Source organism: Ixodes scapularis, unplaced genomic scaffold, assembly GCF_016920785.2.
Source record: "Ixodes scapularis isolate PalLabHiFi unplaced genomic scaffold, ASM1692078v2 PGA_scaffold1__304_contigs__length_218370807, whole genome shotgun sequence".
In the NCBI taxonomy this organism is placed as follows: domain Eukaryota; kingdom Metazoa; phylum Arthropoda; class Arachnida; order Ixodida; family Ixodidae; genus Ixodes; species Ixodes scapularis.
Window position 1 is genome coordinate 67,586,382 of NW_024609846.1, and position 22,191 is coordinate 67,608,572.

The window sequence follows — 22,191 nt, forward strand, 5'->3', positions numbered from 1 at the left end:
GGACATGGTGGGTGCAGCCGTTGGGATAGTGGAGGAACTGACCGTGCTGGAGCTTCTCCCAAGTGCAGAGATGCCAGCGTACCATACCCTAGAGGTGACCGGGACATATCCCGTACTTCGGGTGGCCCCGAAAGACCACTCGGCGCACATGAGTCGACTGGAGGCCTCGTTTTTTTATAATAATGTTGTCTGCTCCAGCCCCCTGAGCTTGTGTATGGCCACACTGCAGCAGTCGAAGTGTGCTAGGTAAGGTCTTTTAGTGTCTTCAATGATTTTTTTTCTTTGCTATAGCAGGCATAAGGCAACTCAATTGTTATTTACACTCCAAGCCATAAGAAGCCTGCAACAAATCCTTATCTTTTGCAATTCTAATAAAAATGCATTTCACACCTCTACAGGTGGTACAAGGAGCGGAAAGTGCGAATCACGAGCTCCATGGCGCACACCATTTTGAGATCCAGGAAGACCCCCGAGGACCTCTCCAAGAGCCTGCTTGGTGCAAAATGGTTTTCATGTGATGCTACACGTTATGGCAAGTTATATTCCAATTTCAATAGGAGTGCTCTGAACTTTTAAGACCTGGTTCTACCAACATTTCCCATGCAGGCTTGCGGACCGAGCCAGTGGCGAGGAGTGCATTTGAAGTGAAAGTCGGGGCCCGTGTTGTGGAGGTACGGCATTTATATATAGTCTTTGAGTATATGACCACAAGTTTGGAAGTGTCAATAGCCTACAAATGCAAGGCGGCTTGCTAAACAATATGTAACTTTTGTGGCACCATTGTATGATAATTCTAATCTCCTAATTGTTTGATAGATGTGATAAATGCTCTGTGTCCATTCTAGGTGGGGCTGCTAGTGCACAACCAGCAGCCATGGCTGTGTGGCAGCCCTGATGGCCTTTTCGCGACCGGTGAAGGAACCATTCTCCTTGAGATCAAGTGTCCGCACTCCATCAAAGACTCTGCGGTCATAGATTCAACCGCTGAAATTACCTTCGTGAAGTACCTCGTGTACGAAGAGGGTAGGCTGTGTTTACGGCGCACTCACAAGTACTATACTCAAATTCAAGTCCTCATGTACGTCCTTAACCTGGGAGAGTGCTTTTTCTTTGTGTACACGAGTGTGGACAGTGTAATTGTTGCTGTGGAGAGAGACAATGTTTTCTTGGAGACAGCCATCCGGCACTTGGAAGGCTTCTTTTTTTCTCATTACTTGCCAGCAATTGTTAAGAAGTACTGTACATAATCTTCCCCATCTCCAAGTGTGTTTGTAGTTGTTTTTTATCACATGTAACATCAACTTGGAAGCGAGTCGTTTTTATAGTCATTTGCTGAAAAGGGGGGACATTTTTTTCAATAAAGAGTGCCATCTTGCATGTAGAGGAGTATTAACCCGTGTTACTTATTTGTACTTAAAATAGGATAGATAAGAGTTTTCTTGTATTGCTTGTCATGAAATAAGCTCATGCCATTCTTTTGAGAAGCCCTTTTATTCTTAGTATTGCAAAAACAAATACAAATAAACAAACTTTGGTGGCAACTACCAGGTCTATTTCAATGACTCGAAACAAAATATCAGATGTAGTTTGTTAGTGCATTCAATTCCTGGCCTATAGATGTTTTCCGTTTCCTGTGGTTACGTGGGTTCCATATCTGCTTGGTGGAACGAAAAAATGGCACATTTCAAGCTGGAATATGCGAGAAAATATAGGTGAGGCAAAACAAGGAGTAACAATCATGCATTTTTTGTAAACAACTTCCAGCGGTGCGGAGAGATCAAAACAATGTTTCACCGCATACCAGAAGTGACGCCATTCAAGACGGCTGCGCCCTTTTGGAAAAGGTGTATACAGTCTAAGCTCGTTATTACAGACCTTGGTTTCGACCAAGATTTCGGTCTGTTGTAAAAGGAGTATGTTGTATGCAGATATGAAGTTGAGTCAATGGCCGCATAGAGGAAAACCAACCAAACTCTACAAATCGGTATGTTATATCCAAGTGTCTGTCGTAACCAGGTCTGTTATAATGAGCTTAGACTGTAGCCGGCGATAGGTTTGAAACAACCTGATTTCACACTTATGGCTGTGATGCAATTATGGCAGGTTGCAAGTTCGCCAGAATGCAGCACATATGAAAAACATCGCTCATTACTGGTATGAGGGAAATTGGTACCCGAGTGTTTAGAATGTTGTACACTTTGATTCGTTGAATCATTCGCTCCACATGAATACGGACTTGAGCAATGTTGTACGTCTCCTCTACCTCTTGGCAACTAAACTGCCCAGCCCCTGAAAAAAAAGGAGGCATGACAAGCACAGCATTACTGCCCTCTACGCTAGCCTTAATACCTGGATAGCCCTTGTCTGCTAATATCACGTCACCTGGCTCAACCAAGTTCAAAAACTGGGAATCTACAGTAATATGGAGGTCGGAACAGCGTCCGCCATAGGCCTTGGAATGAAAACAAATCATCCCATTTGGAGTCACTGCGACCAGAAACTTCAGAGTGTACCCTGATTTGTATGCAGAATACAAGGCACGCTCTTGAGCCACAGAGCCCGGCTCCTCTGTGCGAACTTCGGTACAATCAATGATCATTTTGCATTCTGGGTAGTGTGCCTTAAAGCACTGGGGCAGCATGGACAGGATGATTGAAGATGGTGGGCGAAAAATCCACTTTTCAGTTGCAGCAGACAGTGATGCAAGCACAGTACGAAAATGCCGTGATGCTGTGGTGCGGTGTATACAAAACAACACTGCAAGTGATGAGTAGCTCATCCCTAGTTTCATTTTCATCAGAAACAAGAGGAGCTTGTTTGCCATTGATGTGTCCACCGATCGTTCTGAACCTACAGGAAGCATGCTCAGAAGCAGGGCAAACACGGTTGTGGTCACACTGCACAAGTCCTCCAATGACGTAGGAGAATGACGGACACTCTCGTAGCCTTGGAAGCACCCTGTTCTTTGGTCAGGACCAGATTGCCGTGACGACACAGACGGCACCCTGGGGTGTGTAATCTGTGTTGAGCCGTTGCCATCTTGCAGGGTAGAAATGTAGACCGAAAACTGCCCCTTGCAGATCTCCATGTCGTCGGTCTGAGAACCCTAGAAGTATATGCATTTGTCACGATTGGTGCAAATAATAAAGTGGCATGACAAAGAGTAAGTTCATAACAATTGGGAGTTCTAGTGAGCCGTTATGAGGCAAACGGTTCCCTCCCCCCCTTCCCCCCCCCCCATTCATTAATGCAACTGTGAATGTGTGCGGAAATTGCAGTCAACTCTGGAATAGTTTGACTGGATCGTCACGGTTAGCGGTACGTGAACTAGCGTAAGAGATGAAGATTTGCCTTGCATCATGGCGGATGAAGCAGGACGAGCAATGGAATGAACATCTCAACACGGCCCAAAGAAGCTGTGGTATTGTTTCGAAGCGAAAGGTTTGTCTACAAATGATTCGCCAATCCGTGCTGTTGCACTATTCCGACGCATTTGATCTCCTCGGACTGATGGGGCATCGCGGCCGCCATCACGGGTCCGACATTGTAGACCGTGTATTTCAATAGACGCAAATAACTGGTAAAATGGCACCTTGAAGGCCATTGCCTAGTCTCTTGTTGTCGTTGTACTGCTTTACATACACATGAAATTGCCACTGGCAGGCATCGCACAAACTAAAATGAGGGGCTTTTTTTCAAGAGCTCCGAAAGCAAACGTAGAGCACAACCAAACAGTCTCTTCGAAAATCATGTACAATTACTTGAAAGTGAGCATATGTACCTACTCGCCAGCTCGATTGCACCCTTTGCGTATGCCATGGTGTTTATTTTAGGTGGACTTAATTGTGAAATTGACAAGATTATTTCAAAATTTTAAAACTGCAAAAGATGTCCTATATCATGCAACATCCCCAATAAACGCTGGAGCTTCAGCGACTTACTGTCCCCCCTTTTCTATGTATCTTCCTCATGTTTAAATCTACAAGACGTTGCCGCAGAAGTCTTTGCGCTATACTTGGTATCACCTAATGTCCGGGCACAGCGGACGCTTCGAGCCATCGGTGCCAATCCAAGGCCGTTTCACCTTATGTCCGCTGCGTCCGGACGTAAGGTGAAACGGAGTAGTGTCCCATGAGGTCCTGTAAACCACAATGTGCATGCGCATTTGTTGGTTTTTTGTTTTAGATATCTGGTTGCACATATTTTAGATAATTGTTAGGGCATTTTCGCACGCAAAAGCAATAAAGTATGTGTACCCTTATGAATTCCACGTTCTGCTGATTAGAGTTCAAGAAATTCTATTAGTAACTTCAACTTGGTTGATACAGAAATCTTACCACTGAACGCTGTGCTGTTTTACTGGATTCTGCAGCACTTTCTAGCAGGCCGTCCTGCCGATCCTGTGTGCCGATAGAGTTTTGATGCCAAGCTGGGCCTGGGCTGCATAAGCATCATGAAAATTAATAAGCAGCTTGCTTAAGTCGGCAGTCAAACATCACGGTAGAAAACACATCCGGAGTCTAATTTCTTTCCTCACTGGAATATTTACTGCATAAGTTTGCATATTGTAAATATCAACAATTCGAAACACAGGCCAGGTGCCACTTCGGTCACTGCGAGGGAAGGGTAAGAGAGCTAAGGAGGTAAACTGAGCACTGAAGCGATAATTGAAACTATTTTGAGACTTTACCTGTCAAGCCCTGATGCTTGGTCCTGGAGGATCCCATCTGTTGCACTAATCTCCGGGTCATCAGTCTGATCTTCCTAAAAAGCAGACAGGTTTCCCATAATCCATGTGAATACCATAGTGATGCGACAAAGAGCCAAGTTGACAAACAATGAGCAAGACTGTGTACCCCAAGACTTCAGACTAGTGTCGCTTCAACACCTGTTGTGAACCTAACATGTAAGTGTAGTAATTACAAAAAAAGAAAAATGCAAAAAATAAAGTAGAAGAGCAGAGCCCACGCAGGCCTGCGGAAATGACGAGGATCTCGCATGCCGATGAGGCGGTGACCGGTGGAGCCTGGGGCGGGAAAAGCCCCGGAATGAGACCCGTCTGACACGAGTGACACTTCGAGCCGCACTGATTTACTAATGGTCAACAGCATGGGGCTGCGCACCCTGGGGGGCGGCCAGCCTGAGCGCACGGGCGCCAGTGGTTGGTTTGTGGCACCATTTATGTCGTGTAGAACGCTTTAACAAAAAATTTGAATACTACAGTGAGCACATTTGTTGTTTTTTTTGTTTTTTTCAAAACAACCATGAAGAGCTTTCAGCTAAGTTCAAATAACAACAGCCCACTTGTGCCCCCCAGAAGTGCCCACGCCTCACTGACTTGGGTCTGACAAATCCTAATGTTACACTTGACACTTGTTGATGCAAAAGCCTTACCACGGAAGGTTGTCTCTCCTCTCTGAATTCAACGGCTGTACATAAAAGGTGCAGGCCCTCATGCCCACCTCGGCTGCCGCTGCTAGTTCGTTCCCTGCTTGTGCTTGGGATTCCAGTCAAAGATGAAGCGGGACCCCACAGACTCGATGCTTGTCTGCTTGCTACTCTGTGATGCCATCTGCAAACAATATTAGATTGATGCGAGTCACAAACAGAACGTCCTGTAGCTATTCATGCAGTGCCCATGAAATCACGATCATAAGCTGGACGATCGCCTAACCCGGTAGCACGCTGCTTCCCCATTAGAAACATCAAATATTGAGCGGTGCCCCGAACTCCTGCAGATTTTTGCAATGACACAGGCTTTTCGATTTCGATGTACAAACAATAATCTACAAAATTGGTGTTCAAATTTCAATTGCGGTTAATATGGTCAAAAGCGAATCAGCCGGGCAAGAAGCCGTTGGCACAAAATAGTGCAAGCCACGAGGAATGACTGTTTATAATGGCAAGAGCAAGCTTGTTTGTTTTAGCAGTTTCTCATAACGAGGGCAGATCTTGGACACCGCAAATCTTAGTTCCGGTTCGATGCGGAGCAGTGACCTGTACTTTGTTTTCGTCCACGCCATCACAGAGAAGCCAAGTACATATGTCTTTTCAGTTCTCGAGGCGCTTCACGACCCCCAGCTCAAGTTTGAGAAACACTGCAGTAGCATAATAACAGTTAGCTTTAAGTACAGATGTTGTTGACTTCGAAATCAATGTATTAAAATATCTGCAATTAAAATATTCAAAAATAGTGACTTTTTCGGAGAAATATACAAGGATATCAAATTAACTACTGAAGTTCAATGATACAATAACCGCTGAAGTTATAACTAAAGCTGGTCAAAACTTCACCTGTCAAACCTTGACGCTTGGTCCTGCGGAATCACTGAACTCCTCTTGTACACTGCTGGAAAGAGTGTGGGGAGGTACGCAGGATGGGCTGCGATGTTGCTTTTGGCATTATTGACAAAATGCTCTGAACAGATCCTGGAGCTGCTGTTTGGTACCCATTCTGAGCCATCTGTGCTGCAAGAGTAATCCAAATACATAGTCACATTAATATTTTCATTGCAGGTTAACACTCGTAAGGACTCAAATACGGCACAAGGAATATTTTTTTGTAACTCTTGTTTTCATAAACTTAGTAAAAAAAAAGTTCAGATGAACACAGAAAAAATTTACACAAAAGCCACCTTTTCTTTGGGAAAAAATTCCGTAGGACCATTTTAATCAATTTGGTGTCGATTAAAGACATCGCAAAGTGACAAAGTACTGCGTCAAGGCGGCAAGGAACCAAAAAACAGGAACGTCTCAATTCGAATGTGTTACGAATTTCCTTCACCCCGCTCTGTTTGCGGCAGAAGTCTTCCTCGGGTTGCCTCAGTTTTTCTAAGTTATATATTTTTTTGCACCGATGAATTCGGAGAGCAGTCTACAAGAATAGCAACCCGTATACTTAGTACGACCGCAGGGTTCTTCACCAAAACCCAATTTTAAGCGTCAAGCGACAGCGTACTCGAACACTGCATTATTTCGGCTTGTTGGAACACACCATTGATCGGTTATACTCACTTTACACGCCTGACAGCCGAGATCCATTTCTTACGCCGTTCCTTATCCCACGGTTGCGAAGGAAAGCGGTGCAGTTTCACGTGTCCGAGTCCCTCGTTGTTATGACAGTTCTTCACACAGCAGTACCGGTACGTCTTCCGTTTCGTCATGGTACGGCGATTTTCGTCGTCAGAGGGTTCATTATCGGCGTGCTTACTTTTGACCGGTGCCATGAAACTTGGTACGCAGACTTAACACGAGCAAAGGACCGTAGCAGAAGTAGAACGCGCCCAACGTAAACAACGCGTACGTACGGCGAAGCTGGCGAGGCCAGCGAGGCAGACTTCCCATTGCTTTCGAAGTTGGGCGATAGATGGCGCGACCTGTCAGGGCAAACTCGATTGCTCGGAGGCTATGGTATACCCGGGAGGAGAAAAGTACGAGCTCAGAGCCGAGCCGCCGAGCGTCGATTGCGACTTTCCTAAAGAGAAGCTCCGGTACACTTCGGCGACTCGTCAGCTTCAGACGCCTCTTCGAACGAGCCTGACGCGCCCGCGAATCCAATGCGCCGAACGGGCGCGGCAGAAAGCACGCCGGAAGGAAGGGGGCTGGAGGCTGAGTATCCGAAAGAGACGCGGCGCTGGTTTCTATGTCTATTTCGCACATGAGATAACAAACTGTCAAAGCTAGCCGAGAGTGAACAGTGACTGACGTTACATTGGAGCACACGCAGTCGAAAGGACGCCTGCAACAGAGCACAGCTAGGTGCTTTCAACAGGGGACACAGGCGTTCAAAAAGGCCTCGATCTAAAAACTTCACGTCTCCTTTCTGTCCTTCGGTGTTTACTTTGATCCGCGTACGCCAAAGCACTCAATGCTGCAAGTAATAGAGTCGTGTATACGTACCTCTCGAAGCAATTGAAAGTGTGTAGGTTTCGCTCGATGCCCACGAGTACAGAGTGCGACGAACGCCAATCACGCCGGCTGGCCAGGCTGGCCGGGTCGCGCAACACACAGTCGTTGACACAGACACAGTGGTGACAGCGGCGCAACCGACGCCCGCCCGCTGCGCGCTGCGCACTGCGCATGCTCGTCTTGGCGGCTCGCCAGCACGCCGGCGACGCCGGCATCGCGCCGGGCCAGCCGGGCTCGCTCCCTTCGAAGTTCGAACAGTTCGAAGTCCAAACTGTGGTCCAAATTCCTTGCGCGCGCGCGCGCGCGCGCGTGTTGGCGATGGAAATTGTCTTCTCGAGAAACGAGGCTGTAACGTATCGTTTGATGGCGCAAGTGCACGTATTTTTCACGTCGTTTTTTGGACAGTGTGTGAATCTCGCGAAACAGGCAACGAAAAGTGGTGGGTGAAATGTGCTCGCATGTCGTCGTGGATTTTGTGTACCACGTAGGATTACCCAGAAAGGTGGGTCAATATCGATAAATGTGCGCGTAAGAAGCAACTACATGCACGTGACCTGTCAAACCTATTCACCCTCATTATTTTATCGTGCGAACCGACATTGTCACGTATCGCGTTCGATTTCGGTCCCAACACTGGTAACTAGTATATCGTGTCATGATGTATTTCTCACCGTCGGTAACTTCGTATTGATATCGTATTCGATGTGGTGGTCGTGTCCCAACACCGATAGTTTCTTGTTGTATTGCGATGGTGTGTTGCAACATCGAATTGTATCCCGGTACGTTGGGTTTATCGTTTAGCGATCAACTTTTGTTGCATTACAACTGCAATAAACATTTGTTGGAAAACGATCACTCCAATGAGCACGTCGTTGTTGGGCTTTCTCATTAAAAGGTAGGTCGCGGCGGGTGTTCCGGCTAGTTATTCTGAATGGTTTGGTGGTTGTCTAGTTTCAAGCGCGCGAGGCTGTGTGTACTGTGTGCCGTACTAACAGCTGTACATACTTGCACTGTCGATCAATGTTAATGTGTTCGCAACGCAGAACGTTTATGTTATGTGTGTATCCACATTCCACACCCAATATATTTTTCACGTATTGCCGTGTGGATATGCCAACGTAATGCATGTTGGTAACTTGGTATCCGCGTTCTGAGATATATGCACGCGATATCATATTGTATTCTCCTTTGGTCCCATGATCGATGACCAATATTTGTATATCGTGTGGCCGTACAGTATGTCCATGTCGGTCACCAATATGCACGCGATGTCGTATTCTATTCCAATAACCGTGTAGTATATCGGGGTATTGTGCTCCGATATCGTGTTGTATACCAATAACCGCAAGTTATATCGGGATATTGTGCTCCAATATCCTGTTGTATACCAATAACCGCATACTATATCGGGATATTGTGCTCCGATATGAATTCCCATCGTGCGTATTGGGTTAATCGGATAACAATAAGTTTTATTGGTTTCCATCATCTTCATTGGAATACAATATTTCCAATAAGCCGAGTTCATATTGGCCTTTTTCAATAGGGCTGCTAGCGGCGGAAACTGGTACTACAAACAGCCCACCTTTCAGAAATTCATTTTGGTTACTTTTGCATCCAACCTGGAACGAATCACTGCACGAAAAGCTTTCAGAATATGCCATGTTAAAAAAAAAAAAAGATGGCAACCAGTCAAAGAGGCTCAATAGACCTTATAAAAAATTGTTTGGTGACCTGACAACATTGAGAGCGTCGCCATTTTAATGTTGGCAAGCGTCGTCGGTACCAAAGCACGGTGGAGGCATCAGAGAGAGCCGTACGGGCAGTGTACGATAGTGCAGCAGCTGTTTTCTGTTTTCTAACCATGAAATGTGGACAAACAGTTTAAACAACCTACCGCAACTGCCTGATGAAGCTCTAGGAGACCTGTGCACACTGGCAAAAACTTCGTCAAAGCAGCGGAGCAAGTCCTACGCCTTTGCTGTGGAAGTTTACACACTGCGGGTTGTCACCAGCGTGTGCACAGGCCTCCGAAGTTTCGTCAGACAGTTGCTGTAGGTTGTTTAAACTGTTCGTCCACGTTCCATGATCAGAAGTCGGAAAACACCGCTGCCGCGCCATAACACACTGCCTTCTACTTCAGTGCCGACAACGCTTGCCAACTATAAAATAGTGATGCTCTCAGTGTTATCAGACTAACAAGCAAATTTGCATAAGGTTACCGTATTTACTCGCATATTGGTCGATACGTCGTATAGGTCGACCCCCTAACTTCGGGACCCCCGAAAAAAAAAAAAGTTGAAAAATATAATACCGGGATTCGCGTATTGGTCGACCCCCAGTTTTGATGAGGCGATTTTTGAAAAACAGGTCGACCTATACGCGAGTAAATACGGTAATTGAGATGAGGCAGTTTTCTCTGTAATGTCAAGCAACATTGGTCACAGTGTGCGCCCAAACAATGGCAGACTTCGATAATTGGTGCTGCAGCTACCATACTTTGTTCACCTCTAAGCTGAGACTGTGATTGAAGCTACGTCCTTGTTAGACCAGTCATACGCCTCTCTTTTGCCACATCATCACGCTCCCGGCCATACCCACGCGCAAAGGGTTGGGTCAGCTGATAGGAGCAGTGATGTGATTGGTCATAGCCATTTCGGAGCAGCTGTTGGAGCAGCCAAAAGTTCATTTTGGAAAAGTAAAACGAGCTTTTGGAGCATAACCACACACTTCATTTTCATTTCTATCACTTCAAATGTGAGGAGAGACGGCAAATATTAGGAGAACAAACACTAGATGTTTAATTGCTTGTGGAAGCACCAAACACGGTAAAAAGAAGACGACTGATGAAGAACAGTGCAAACTGCCGTGAATGATTATTTTAGGTACGAAATCCCACTGAAAAATGTTAAAATACAATCATTTAGAGCACCTTGATTTTTGTGTCCTTCAAGTTCTTAGGGGGGTTGTAACAAAACTGCAACTCTTAATTCGGACGAAAAAAAACAAAGATAAAAAATAAACCTACAAGAGTCCATATATACCTTCATGCACCCAGCGGCGTCACAAGGGGGTGCGGGGGGGGGGGGGGGGCGGACCACCCCGAGTGCAGTGTTTCAGGGGGTGTCGTGGCGAACCACGAGAACCCCATCTCGTGGGGAGGGAGGGGGGCTGTCGCCTCGGGACAATGAAGCCGGGGAAGGGGGGGGGGGGGGGGGGGAGGATCGGTGCCACCGCCCCGGGTGCCGCTGACACTAGTGACGCCACTGCTTGCACCCAGTCTTGCTCTGGAGGAGTACCTTCCTCCTTAGTACGCGGGTGCGCTGCGGCAAAGAAACAGATCCAACATCGCGACGCCTAGTTCACAACTGATCCTTCACTGCGTTACACCACTGTGTGGTAAGAAGCGCACTAACAAAGCTAACTAACCGACCAGAACAGACCACGAACACGAAACTTGTTGCGAAACTTCTGAGTACTGTCAGTGCTTGGTGCGAAATCGAATAGTATGTTATTTGAGGCGACTATCGAAAGTCCTGTAAAGCTGTAAGAGCTTACACTAACAAGTCGCCACGGTAGCTAGGCCTGCAGCTGTTATATTTTCAGTATTATTTATTTGAATTTAACTTCTGGTACAATAGTGGCGCAAATTCCTCACATTTGATCAAATGTAGCAAGTGTAGCAGAATAAGCACTTTGGCGCAGTTTGGAACAAATGGCGCGGCAATCACATCACTGGGTTATAAAAGGGAGGCGGCTGATTGGTCGAGCAGGGTGAACATAGTATAGCTGGTGCACACTTTTAAAAAGGGTGTATTGAAGGGTAGCTGACAAGCTATTGGTGGCTGCAATACAAATAGCAGAAGCGCATACTGCAATGTTCACTCGTCTCCTATGATTTTGATATAGACTTTGTTCTTCTCATGGGCAACGCTGGATCCGACCGCTGCCGTCATGTCGCGGTCGAGACAGGTTAACGACAATAACCAATTTATTGCGTACAATACATGGTCTTGTGGGTTGTTGGGATGGTGGCATCGATTGCATGGTGGGCCTTGTCTGATAAACCTCTTTCGCATCTTTTTGCTGGTATTTGCCACATGAGGTGCTGTGCTCCGCGGTGGGCTCCGGTGTTGCCTACAGCAGTTCTAAATTGCTATAAAAAACAGTGTGACAAACCTGTAATAATGTAGCAAACAGGGATATTTTAGGCTGGCTTCACATGAAAAATCTTTTTCAACATTTTGACATCGCAAGGCAAAGAGAATTCTGGAAGTTTCACGATCTAAACCAACAAGCACGCCACCCCAAAGGATTGAGGATCCATTCCACCACCTGGCCATGGTTTGACGAGTAGCTGAAATCTCGTTTCATCTAAAGTCGCAATAGCTGCAATTCCAGTCTCTTGAGTTCGCGAGCAGCAACCGCTGAAATAACAACATGCTATTTCTGGTATGACCACCATCCAAAAATACAGTTAGTTCATGCTGTATAGGCCCAAACTTTTAGAGTGATAACATGCAACTATGCCTATGACTTTTGCTGATGCACCTGGAACCATAAATTACAAGACTAGAAGAAATAAACCAATCAAATTTTGTGGTCAATTAACCTTCTGACCCTAGAGTGGTTATGAAATTAAACTACAATCATGTACAAATTCATTAAAAAATATGTTTAATATCAGTCTTGAATGAATTGCTATATTTTTATTGTAAAGTTCCCATTCTTGCGAGCACAACATATAACGCAGTCATGGAAATGTGCCAGAGACATCTTGTGACATTTGGGATGCGAGTCACCTTACCACGGCCATTGCTAGCCTGGCTGCAAGCATGCCAGTTGACAGTGTCACCAAATACTTTACTAGGAAAAATATATTCGTCGCCATTAATTTATGCCAGCGCACCCACAGTGCCAAGTGTTGCTCTCCTAGCGGTGTAGACACCACGCATCTGAGAAAATGCATGAGGATCACACCGTCCACACTGTACAGCAGTCATGCCGCACCAAGGGAGAGGGCTGCCATGGGCACACCGAGATACCGGAGTTGCCGAGACAGTAGAGGCATCTGTCCCGACTAGTGCTCCAAGTGTCCTTAACAGTCATGTATTGTTGCCATTAATCGACCCAATAGACATATCTCACTAAGCGTTCACGCATGCGTGGTGCCGCCATAACTTTAGCTCACGAGGCAGGAGACAGTGCACAAGACGGCTCGTGTCGTCTCGTCACGTGCAAATCTCCAGCCGGGTTCTCTCACATGCAGAAAGACTGAAGTTCCTTTGATGCATTTTGGCAGTGGCGGTTTAACGAAACTGGCTGGTGAGATTGGTCTATTCAAAGATAAAAACCCTGAGGCTGCTGCACATTCAGGCGTTCCAACCACGCAAAGCCTGTTCGTGCCAAGGCCATTGGATTTTCATAGGGCGAGTTATTTCCATAGCAAACTATTTGGGGTTGTCATGTCACAACCTGGTCGTTTTCAACACCCAGGGGCTATATAATTCCTCTTCACTTTCAAAGAATTCTGTTACATCAGAAAGATGAGAGGTTGAAAACAAGGATGGAGAAGAACGTCAGCAGAAAGGAAAGGTGAAGCAAAGCGACTGACCGAATCGTCCTAGGCGAGCCAACGCAGGACACCTGTTTGTGCGGAGCGCGGGCTGGGGTGGTGTCTTGCCTAACCTGGAGGCCCTTTGAAACGAAACCTAGCCCGGGCTTGGCTCAACTGCCAAGACCCCAGTTTCATCAGACACGGGGACACCTAGCGCAGCCAGGCACGCAGGGGGTCTGAACCCACGCTGGGCTCGGGGCTCATGGTGATTGGTGACACCACTCACCAAACACCCAACAAGCGCACAAGTCTCCTGTGGGAACAAAGCCCTGTAAAAAGTCATTCAGTACATGAAGTAGATACTGATCAAGCCAAGCGAGAGATACACTTCAACTGAAAACCAATGTATTTTACATGCTCCAAGTGAACTAATAATTATCATAGATAAACTCAAAGCTACAAGCAAAATGTGCCAAAATCATGAGCGTACCAACCGGGGGGGCAAGGGGGGCACTTGCCCCCCCTGTTCTCAGAGTGGGGGGGCAAGGCATGCGTTTTGCCCCCCCTGAAACGGCCGCCACTGGGCAGAGCAGACACAGGCCGGCGGCGCCCAAGAAATACCAAGGGCACTGCCCCCCGACCCGCGCGGGCACATTTTTAACGCGCAGGCGATACAAACCCTAGCAACGGTGCTCACGCACGCCGGATTGGCTGGTTCGTAAAGCCTTGCTCCACGAACAAGGCTACACGGTAACCTAACGGAATCCATCCGCGAGACATGGGCCGGACGGGCCGTCCAGACCAGGACGTAGGCCCTTACACAAAATAAAGTTTTGCTTGCTTGCTTGGAGATAGGCGCTGCCGCCGTCAACATAGGCAGCGGATGCAATGCGAGTTTCCGAAGAGGTAGCGTAACTTAGTGGTGAGATGTCTGCCTCATACGTGTCAGACCCGGGTTCTATTTATGGTGTGGGCCGGCTTACTTCTTTTTATTTTTTTTCTCGAACATTTTGTTTTGTCGAGGCATTTGGCGATATTTACATTTCTTTTTTACCATTAACACTAAAAAAAACGAATGTTGTTGACAAAACATCGTTAAACTAAATCGTATCGACTCTATTTACGGAAGTGCATGGGGGGCAGCGGGGCTTGGGTTGCCGACCGGACGCCGCAAAGCGGCGTGTACGGGGGGTGGGGGGGCTAGGTGGGTTAATAGATTTGTAATTAGCAGCCGCACGCCGTCACCGCGAAGCGGCGTGAACGCAGGCGCGGGGGTGGGTTAACGCGCTTCGAGTGATACACGAGCAGCCCATCCGGCGTGAGCGTCGTTGTTAGGGGTTCTATCGCCTGCACCGTAAAAGGAGCAGTGTGTGCACCTCCTGTAGTGGGCAAGAATTCCTACATTGGAGAGAAGCGGGGACAAGCCCTTTCTTCAAATGCGGCAAGTCTCATTGAGCTTCGGAATACAAAGAAACGCCACTATTCGGAGCTAATCCCACAGTTACTCGACCTCTCTTGCGTCGTGTCTGTTCGCTCCCCGCGCCTCGTAGCAGTGTTGTTGCAGTGGGGGGGCTCGTTAAAATGTTTGGTTTTTTTGGACTATCTAAATCACTTTCTTCCTTCCCATCCCCCCCTTTTCTACTCCGCATGCTTCCCCCTCTGCATATATCAGCTGACCTTCCGACCTCTGTTCTCTGTTGATAGGCAAAACAACCACTAAAATTAGAAAGTAATTTGTAATTTGAGTGGAAGTCACTCGGAAAAGTAGTTAAAGTAAACTACTGATTACTAGAATAGAAGTGTAATTAAAAGTTACTAAACTACCCAGAAAAGTAGTTAAACTACAGTAACTTGAGTAAAGTAGTTGAACTACGTACAAGTCTGGCCTGGCAAGCGCTCTGCGTAAGTGTTTTCACTGATCTGCCTAGCCTCGCACACCATCACATGGGCCAAGAAAGGTGTAGTTTTACTGCAGAGGAGAAATCAGCAGGGTCCAAGATGGTGACAATGGAGGATGGGGGACTGTTCCAGTGGCTGATGGCTTGAGAAAGGAATGACCAATTGAAAGCGTTCGTAGAGCCAGAAGTGTGTTTGATGGTGCAGACGTTGTTGAGGCGAGAAGATGTTCAGTCGAGGGGTAATAACAAAGTGGTTTTGAGGTCGGGAATGTGGTAGTAGATTTTGTGAATAAGGCACAGCTGAGAGACTTTCCTGCGAAGCTGCTAAGAGGACATGGTTAGTTCAGTTTTTAGCGCCGAGACACTGAAAGAAGTCATAAGTGGATGAAATGAAGCGAGCTGCTCTGTTCTGAACTGCCTCTACAGCGTATTGATGAGGTACAGTCGATGGGTATTCCAGATGGTTGAAGCATATTCTATTTTTGGTCTGACGTACGTGTTAAAGGTTAGCTTAGGGACAAAGGGTGGAGCGATTTTTTAAGTTACGTCTGCTTAGTCCAAGAGTTCCAGATGAATCGGCGGTAATGACTTCAATGTGGTTATTCCAGGGAAGGTCAGATGTTAGTCTTACACCAAGGTATTTATACACAGTAGCGGTCTCAATCAGATCGGAGTCCAAGAAGTAATTAAATGACAGAGTGGTTTTTTTCTTGGTGAAGTGGATTAGTTTGCGTTTATACTTGTTTGGTGACATAATCCACTCTTTGCACCAATTGTTAATTTTATCTAGATCTTCCTGAAGCTGGTTATTATTTTGCACACAAGTTACTTTGTTATGGATGACGCAGTCGTCGGCGAAAAAGCGTTTTTTTTTTAAGAAATCCCAATGGGAATGTCATTAATAAATATTAAAAAGAGTAAGGGCCCAAGTACGAACCCCAGGGGAACACCAGGAGATACATTTATTAAGGAAGATTCATGATCATCATGGACGTGACCTGTACACGGGAAAAAAGAAAGTCACGAATCCATGCAAACGGTTATTGGTCGAGGCAAAAAGATGATAGCTTAGAAAGAAGGCGTTGATGGAGGACACGGCCGAACGCTTCGAAAAAAAAAAAAAAAAAAACTCCGTCAGTTTGGACGTGACATTCAAGGTTAGTGTGCAAGTCATGGATGAAGTCGCAGAGTTGCGTTTCGCAGGAAAGTACCTTTTGAAAACCGTGCTGCTGTTTAAAGAAAAGAAATGGGATGATAGGTGCCTCATGATATTGGAGTAGAGGATATGCTCAAGTAGTTTGCAAGAAATTGAAGTCAATGAATTAGGGCGATAATTAGATGCGGAAGAGCGGCTGCCCTGTTTAAAGACTGGGAATTACCCTTCCCACCTTTTGGTCAGATGGAAGGCAGCTTTGAGATGAGGACTGAATGAAGATGAGTTTCAAATACTCACTAGAAATAACACGGGTGTTTCTTTTAAATTTTAGGGTTGATGTTATCGGTTCCAGCGGACGAAGTAAGTTTTAGTTTATCAATCAATGTTTTAATACCAGCGGAGTTAACGTTAACAGGATGCATGCGCTCGTAAAGCTCTTCAGGGAGAGTGGGGACGAAGTCCAAGCACTCGTTAGTAAACACTGATGAAAAGTATTCGTTAAACACAGAACTATCATGCTCGACGTTGCACATCCGACATTTCTAACTCTCCCCATCTTCCTAAACGTCCGTGTGTGTCCTAACACCAGAAACCGGAATTTTAAAGGTTAAAAACGGCACGTTGCGAATATGGAACGCGCACTTTCATGCAAAGCTGACGTCAAGTGACTCAAATCGAAAAACAGGCATATTTACAGTATTGTTATCTCTTCTGGTGAAGGCTAAACAACCGTTGCATCCGTTTTCGAGCACGAAACGGTGACTCCCAGAGAAAGTAAGAACGCAGTGATTGTCTTTATTTTAACAATGTAAACACACTTGCAGGCGTGCGCTGATGAAGCCTCAAAATCAAAACTCTCGTAGTGTGATTCGTGACTGCTCCGGCTACTACCCAACCTCGTTGTCACGCCACTTTCTGCAAGCAAACACTAAAATTGCCAGTAAACACACAAAAGCGACATCGATACAATTATCTTGTAGAATATCACCTTATTTAATCATAACTGTTTCAATAGGCACTACAAGTTGTATTTATTTTAAGAAGAAGAAGCAAAATTTTTTTCGTGAGAAAAAACAAAATATCAATGTTAAGTCTGGTAACGTTGTAATTTTGCCGAATCATTGCCACATCTTTAGAAAACTTCGACAAAAGTTGCGCCGAATTTTCGATTAAGGGGGGGGGGGAAGAGGGTCGGGTTTGCCCCCCCACTCAAAAACAAGTTGGTACGCCACTGGCCAAAATACTGAAAGGTGAGCGTAAGTATGCACAGCTTCCTTAACCGAAATACCTAATATTGTTTTTGTTTCACTTATTTTCTAATTAAGTGACACCTCTTTTTCAACTACAAATGGAGTGTGCTCATGTGAAACCTATAACTTCATGCTAAATCCGGGTCATTCCTCCTCTGCACTGTGCTGGGTTGCTCAAAATGAAACTAGGTGTCCTTATCTCGGTCTCAAGAAAAAACATTGTTGAGGCTAGTTCAGCCTTAGCAAAGCTTTTTCTTGAGGCTTCCTTAGATAGACCAATTGAGGTATTTTTGAACAAACCATTCAATAAACAAATTATGGACGAACAGAATCCAGATTAGACATTCCACTGAAACGAGTAGCCAAGTGAAATCACCAATTAGCTGAACGCTCAGGCGGCCGTAACCTGCCAACTCGGTAGCCTTCAACAAAAACTCTTTTCATTGCATCAGTTGGCAAAGCAAATGTGAAACACGTGCACGACAGAGACAGGCAGTGTATGATGGTTCCCACATCAATCATAGCTGGCGTCCTATGACACTGTGACATGGCACGTCCCGATGTCGCATTGTGGTGAGCTGGCCGACGCAAGCAGAAATGGCAACAGCATATTTTGGTCATTCCACTGCAGTGTCAGCTGTATGCAGTTTGGATGTTTTCGTGTTCTTTGAAGTTACTGCCAGCACCATGAGTGACAAGGAAGATGTTGTGATATCACCATCTCAACTACAAACAAACAAAGCATTGCAACAACGACATTGATGCCGAGAAGCGGTGCTAGAATGCTGAAAGGTAGTGCATGCTTTGGTTTTGCTGCATAATTGATTTTGCTTTAAAGTTCAGAAGGTGAAGAGGAATTGCAACGGTCAGGATCATAGGGTAACAACCGCTGCGAAGTCACGTAAGCACTGTGGAAGGTGTTAGCTGTGCCGGGGCTCATGTTTCGTAATGACGCACTGTGCCTGTGTCAGGAGCCCAACACTATATACCTCGAGCAGTGCGAGAAAGATGTGCGTAGGTAAACAGTGAGAGCCAGTCAAGCAGCACCAAAACAGGACCTGGAAAGGTGCATGGGCTCATCCAGCTTTGGCACCAGAGAGGCCTGAGCCAAGCTGGGCTTTGAGTGGAGCCTGAGCAGAATTCACGAAGGTGCCTCCCGCGAACTATTAAGTATATAGGAGGTTCAATTTGGGACGCAGTCTTTCCTCAAAATAAGCTTTAGCAACTTTCCATGATCCCGGGTGTTGCTTGGGCTCTCGTGAAATGACAGCATTGGCAAGTTCTTGCCCCCAGATACCACGATAAATGCCAAAAGCAGCACCAAGAATACAAGAACGCACTGATAGAGGCTTATTTTCATTCACATTTTCTGCCTTGTATAGGAAAGCGACGCACCCTTGTGGTGATAGCTGGCAACTGGCAGTTGAGCAGGCATTATCAGTATACAGGAGGCCTATGGTTTATGACCATTAAAATCTTAATCTTACTCATGTTCCATGACACCTATTCAGGCAGGTCAGTCACGAAAAGCTTGGCACGCACTATCTTCTGGCACCCCGGTGTTGACAAAGACATTTAAGATCATGTAAAAAGGTGTGAAACATGTGCCCAGTCCTGTTAAATGCCTCTGGTGCAGGTTCGGGTCAGCTGATTGGATACCAAGCAACTCTGAACATGGCTTATATTATGCTGTACTGCTGGAGAGTTACGTAATACTAATCGTGGTCCACTCGGACACAAAGCAGATAGAGTCATCGGCCGAGACCACAGTGAAAGCCCAGTGCGACATCTTTGATTGATATGGACAGCCACGGACACTTGTGTTTGACAACGGACCCAGATTAATAGTACTGTTTTGAAACAGTTTTTACAACGGTCATGTACATCACCCCACCACCACTTTGTATCGCCTGCAGTTTATCGGGTTATCCAAGCATGCGATATGTGGAGACAAGGGGGCATTTATGAGGTTCAACCTCACAGTCTTGGAACCGAGCTTGCAAGCACTTCCCCACTGTTGTTGAAGTTCCACTGCTGCAGAACCTCAGCAAAAGATAGGAAGTATTCTTAACTGTTATTTGGCTACCACATTAGATCCCAGATTTATTTTTGTCTATATGCATTTGGACTCGTCCCCACACATGGGAGGCAATCATCCTCTTGGTGTGGGACAGACTGTGTAGGCGCTCCGTTTAGGCCTATGGTGGATTCCTGAAATTGTCCGCTCACTTGATGGTATACGAATGACAACAGTAGGCACTTCTAGAGGACAGCACCAACAGCAGGCGGGTCAGCTCTGGACACAGCTTCCCCAGAAGTGGACCGGCCTGCCTGTAGCCTGCCTGTAGCAGTGGACCGAACCTGCAACAATGTTGCAGGTTCGGTGGCTCAATGATCAGGCTGCTCCTTGGCAGCAGGAGACATCCAAAAGGGGCTGGTAGGGCGGCCAGGTGATGGGGTACCCTGATGGGAGACGAGTGGTGGCCGCGGTTCACAGCCAGCGCGAACCCGGCCGGCGACAAAGCAGAGGTAATTGACTTTTAGGTTTGGGTTTAATTAATTATAGAGCAGAGCATCAGAACTGAAGAACAAGAATGAGAAAAGAGGTGCAAGCTCGTGCTCGAACTTTCAGTCATAATTGTATAAAATAGTGTCACTGTCTATGACGACCTAACAAACTAGTAAAAGCCAATTATTAGATTCTAATTTCTTATATCTTTTTTTTTTAAACAAAACCCCAAGGAAGACATTAAGGGGGCACAGAATCGAAACTTGGAACATCCCCGGAACACTTTCATATGAGTGAAATATGATCCATGATATCCGTAAATGATAATCACACGCTTGTATTTTCAACAGATGGCTATATTTCATGTTCGAAACGAAAGGTTCTGGCGAGCGCTTCAGAATCAGCCATTGAGTCGGCACAACGCATCTGGAGATATTTGCTCGTGACGTTACGCTCGCAACGTCACGGGCCCATTCGAGGCCAAGGGTATAGTAATAACGATTGTCGTCACTAGGTGGCGCCAGCTTTATAGTCAGCGTGTTACAATTCTGCCAGGTGGGAATGCCCGAGGTACGGTGTACTAGACCCACTGATCTCTACGTCTATAGACCCTTTCAGGCAACATTTCATGGGCGCCGCCATCTTGGCGGCACATGACCCTGCCGCCATAGCCGACGTTCAGTTTCTCGCCGTTGCTCCGCGCTGAAATCTTGTGTTTTCTTTAGGTCTTTTCCATATTTCGGGCTTTCATTTTGTCATTTGATATCTATATTTGATTATAGCTCTTGTATTTTCTTATTTATGAAATGGAATCGGACAGCGAATGGATCAACGACGCAAGATTATGGCGTAGGCTTCAGAGACCGTGTAAGTTCATCACATGTTTTCGTTTTTGTCGCTAATAAAGGGCAGTCAACACCATCGCAACATATGGAAATCTCAACTGACCCAGTAAGGCTATCGCAGTCGTGCTTCTCGCTCGCTCCCGCACGCTTTAAGACATCGTTTCTGTAAGTAAAGGCCGAACCGCATGTAAGCGCTTTAGCGAGCGACGACACTAGAGATGGTGACAACCATGAGAGTCAGCGACGAAGATTTCCCACTGTCACGCGTCGCGTCGCTGGTTTTTTGGATTTCTAGAAAACGTCGCTCGTCCTCTTGGTCGCTTGCTCCCGTCGCTTCTATATACGGTTTGCCTCGTCGCGCGATTGAGCGAGCGACAGCGAAGCGGGTCGCCGTCGCTTGCCTCGTTGCTTTCCAAATCACTTGCATGTGGTTTACACTTAACATCGAGGCGCCAATGGTTCAGTGTTGTGTGCATCGAAATTAAATAAGTTTAAACCACATGTAAGCGATTTGGCGAGCAACGAGGCAAGCGACGGCGAACTGCTTCGCTGTCGCTCGGTCAATTGCGCGACGTGGCAAACCGCATGAAAGCGACAGGAGCAAGCGACCAAGACGGTGAGCGACGTTTTCTAGAAATCCAAAAAACAAGCGACGCGACGGGTGACAGTGGGGACTCCTCGTCGTTGGCTCTCATGGTTGTCACCATCTTTGGTGTCGTCGCTCGCTAAAGCGCTTACATGCGGTTCGGCTTTGTTTACGGTTGGTTTTCGCCCTTTTGCCAGTAAAAATACAACTTGAGCATGATAAGCGGTGGGACCATGATGGCGTACGCTTTGTACTATTTCAAAACGCCGCCGCCTTAGCTGTGCTGACAGCGCGAAGCGTTTCGAACAACCGAAATTCGTCGGTGCCACAATCCGGTGGCTACAATTAGGGCAAGTTTGTACATACTGTAATAGTAGATGTGCAGTCTTACCAAGGCAATTTTATTGCTAGCCGTGATCGCAGCACGCCAATACGAGCATAAGTATCCGAACGCTTCGATTGCGTTGGGGGCATTGCTTTCC

General features: G+C 46.3%; 2 protein-coding genes and 1 long non-coding RNA gene across 3 annotated transcripts; all 3 read right to left on the minus strand.

The window, feature by feature from the left end:
* Nucleotides 1-2,077: 2,077 nt before the first annotated feature.
* On the minus strand, nt 2,078-4,347 carry LOC120848447. The gene is made up of 2 exons (XM_040220422.3): nt 4,338-4,347; nt 2,078-3,106 (listed from the first exon to the last, which is right to left on the minus strand). Exon 2 carries the CDS (start codon nt 3,086-3,088, stop codon nt 2,078-2,080), a length of 1,011 nt encoding a protein of 336 aa, XP_040076356.1. The 5' UTR covers nt 3,089-3,106; nt 4,338-4,347.
* Nucleotides 4,348-4,358: 11 nt separating this feature from the next.
* On the minus strand, nt 4,359-5,495 carry LOC120848446. Its single transcript, XR_005717695.3, has 3 exons — nt 5,395-5,495; nt 4,691-4,764; nt 4,359-4,440 (listed from the first exon to the last, which is right to left on the minus strand). It is a non-coding gene; the product is annotated as an uncharacterized LOC120848446 (long non-coding RNA).
* Nucleotides 5,496-5,520: 25 nt separating this feature from the next.
* LOC120848448 lies at nt 5,521-7,226 on the minus strand (the record flags this gene model as incomplete). Its single annotated transcript, XM_040220423.1, has 3 exons — nt 7,015-7,226; nt 6,295-6,468; nt 5,521-5,572 (listed from the first exon to the last, which is right to left on the minus strand). Coding segments are annotated over exons 1-3 (438 nt in total), but the record flags the coding sequence as incomplete, so codon positions are not given.
* Between the last annotated feature and the right edge of the window lie 14,965 nt (nt 7,227-22,191).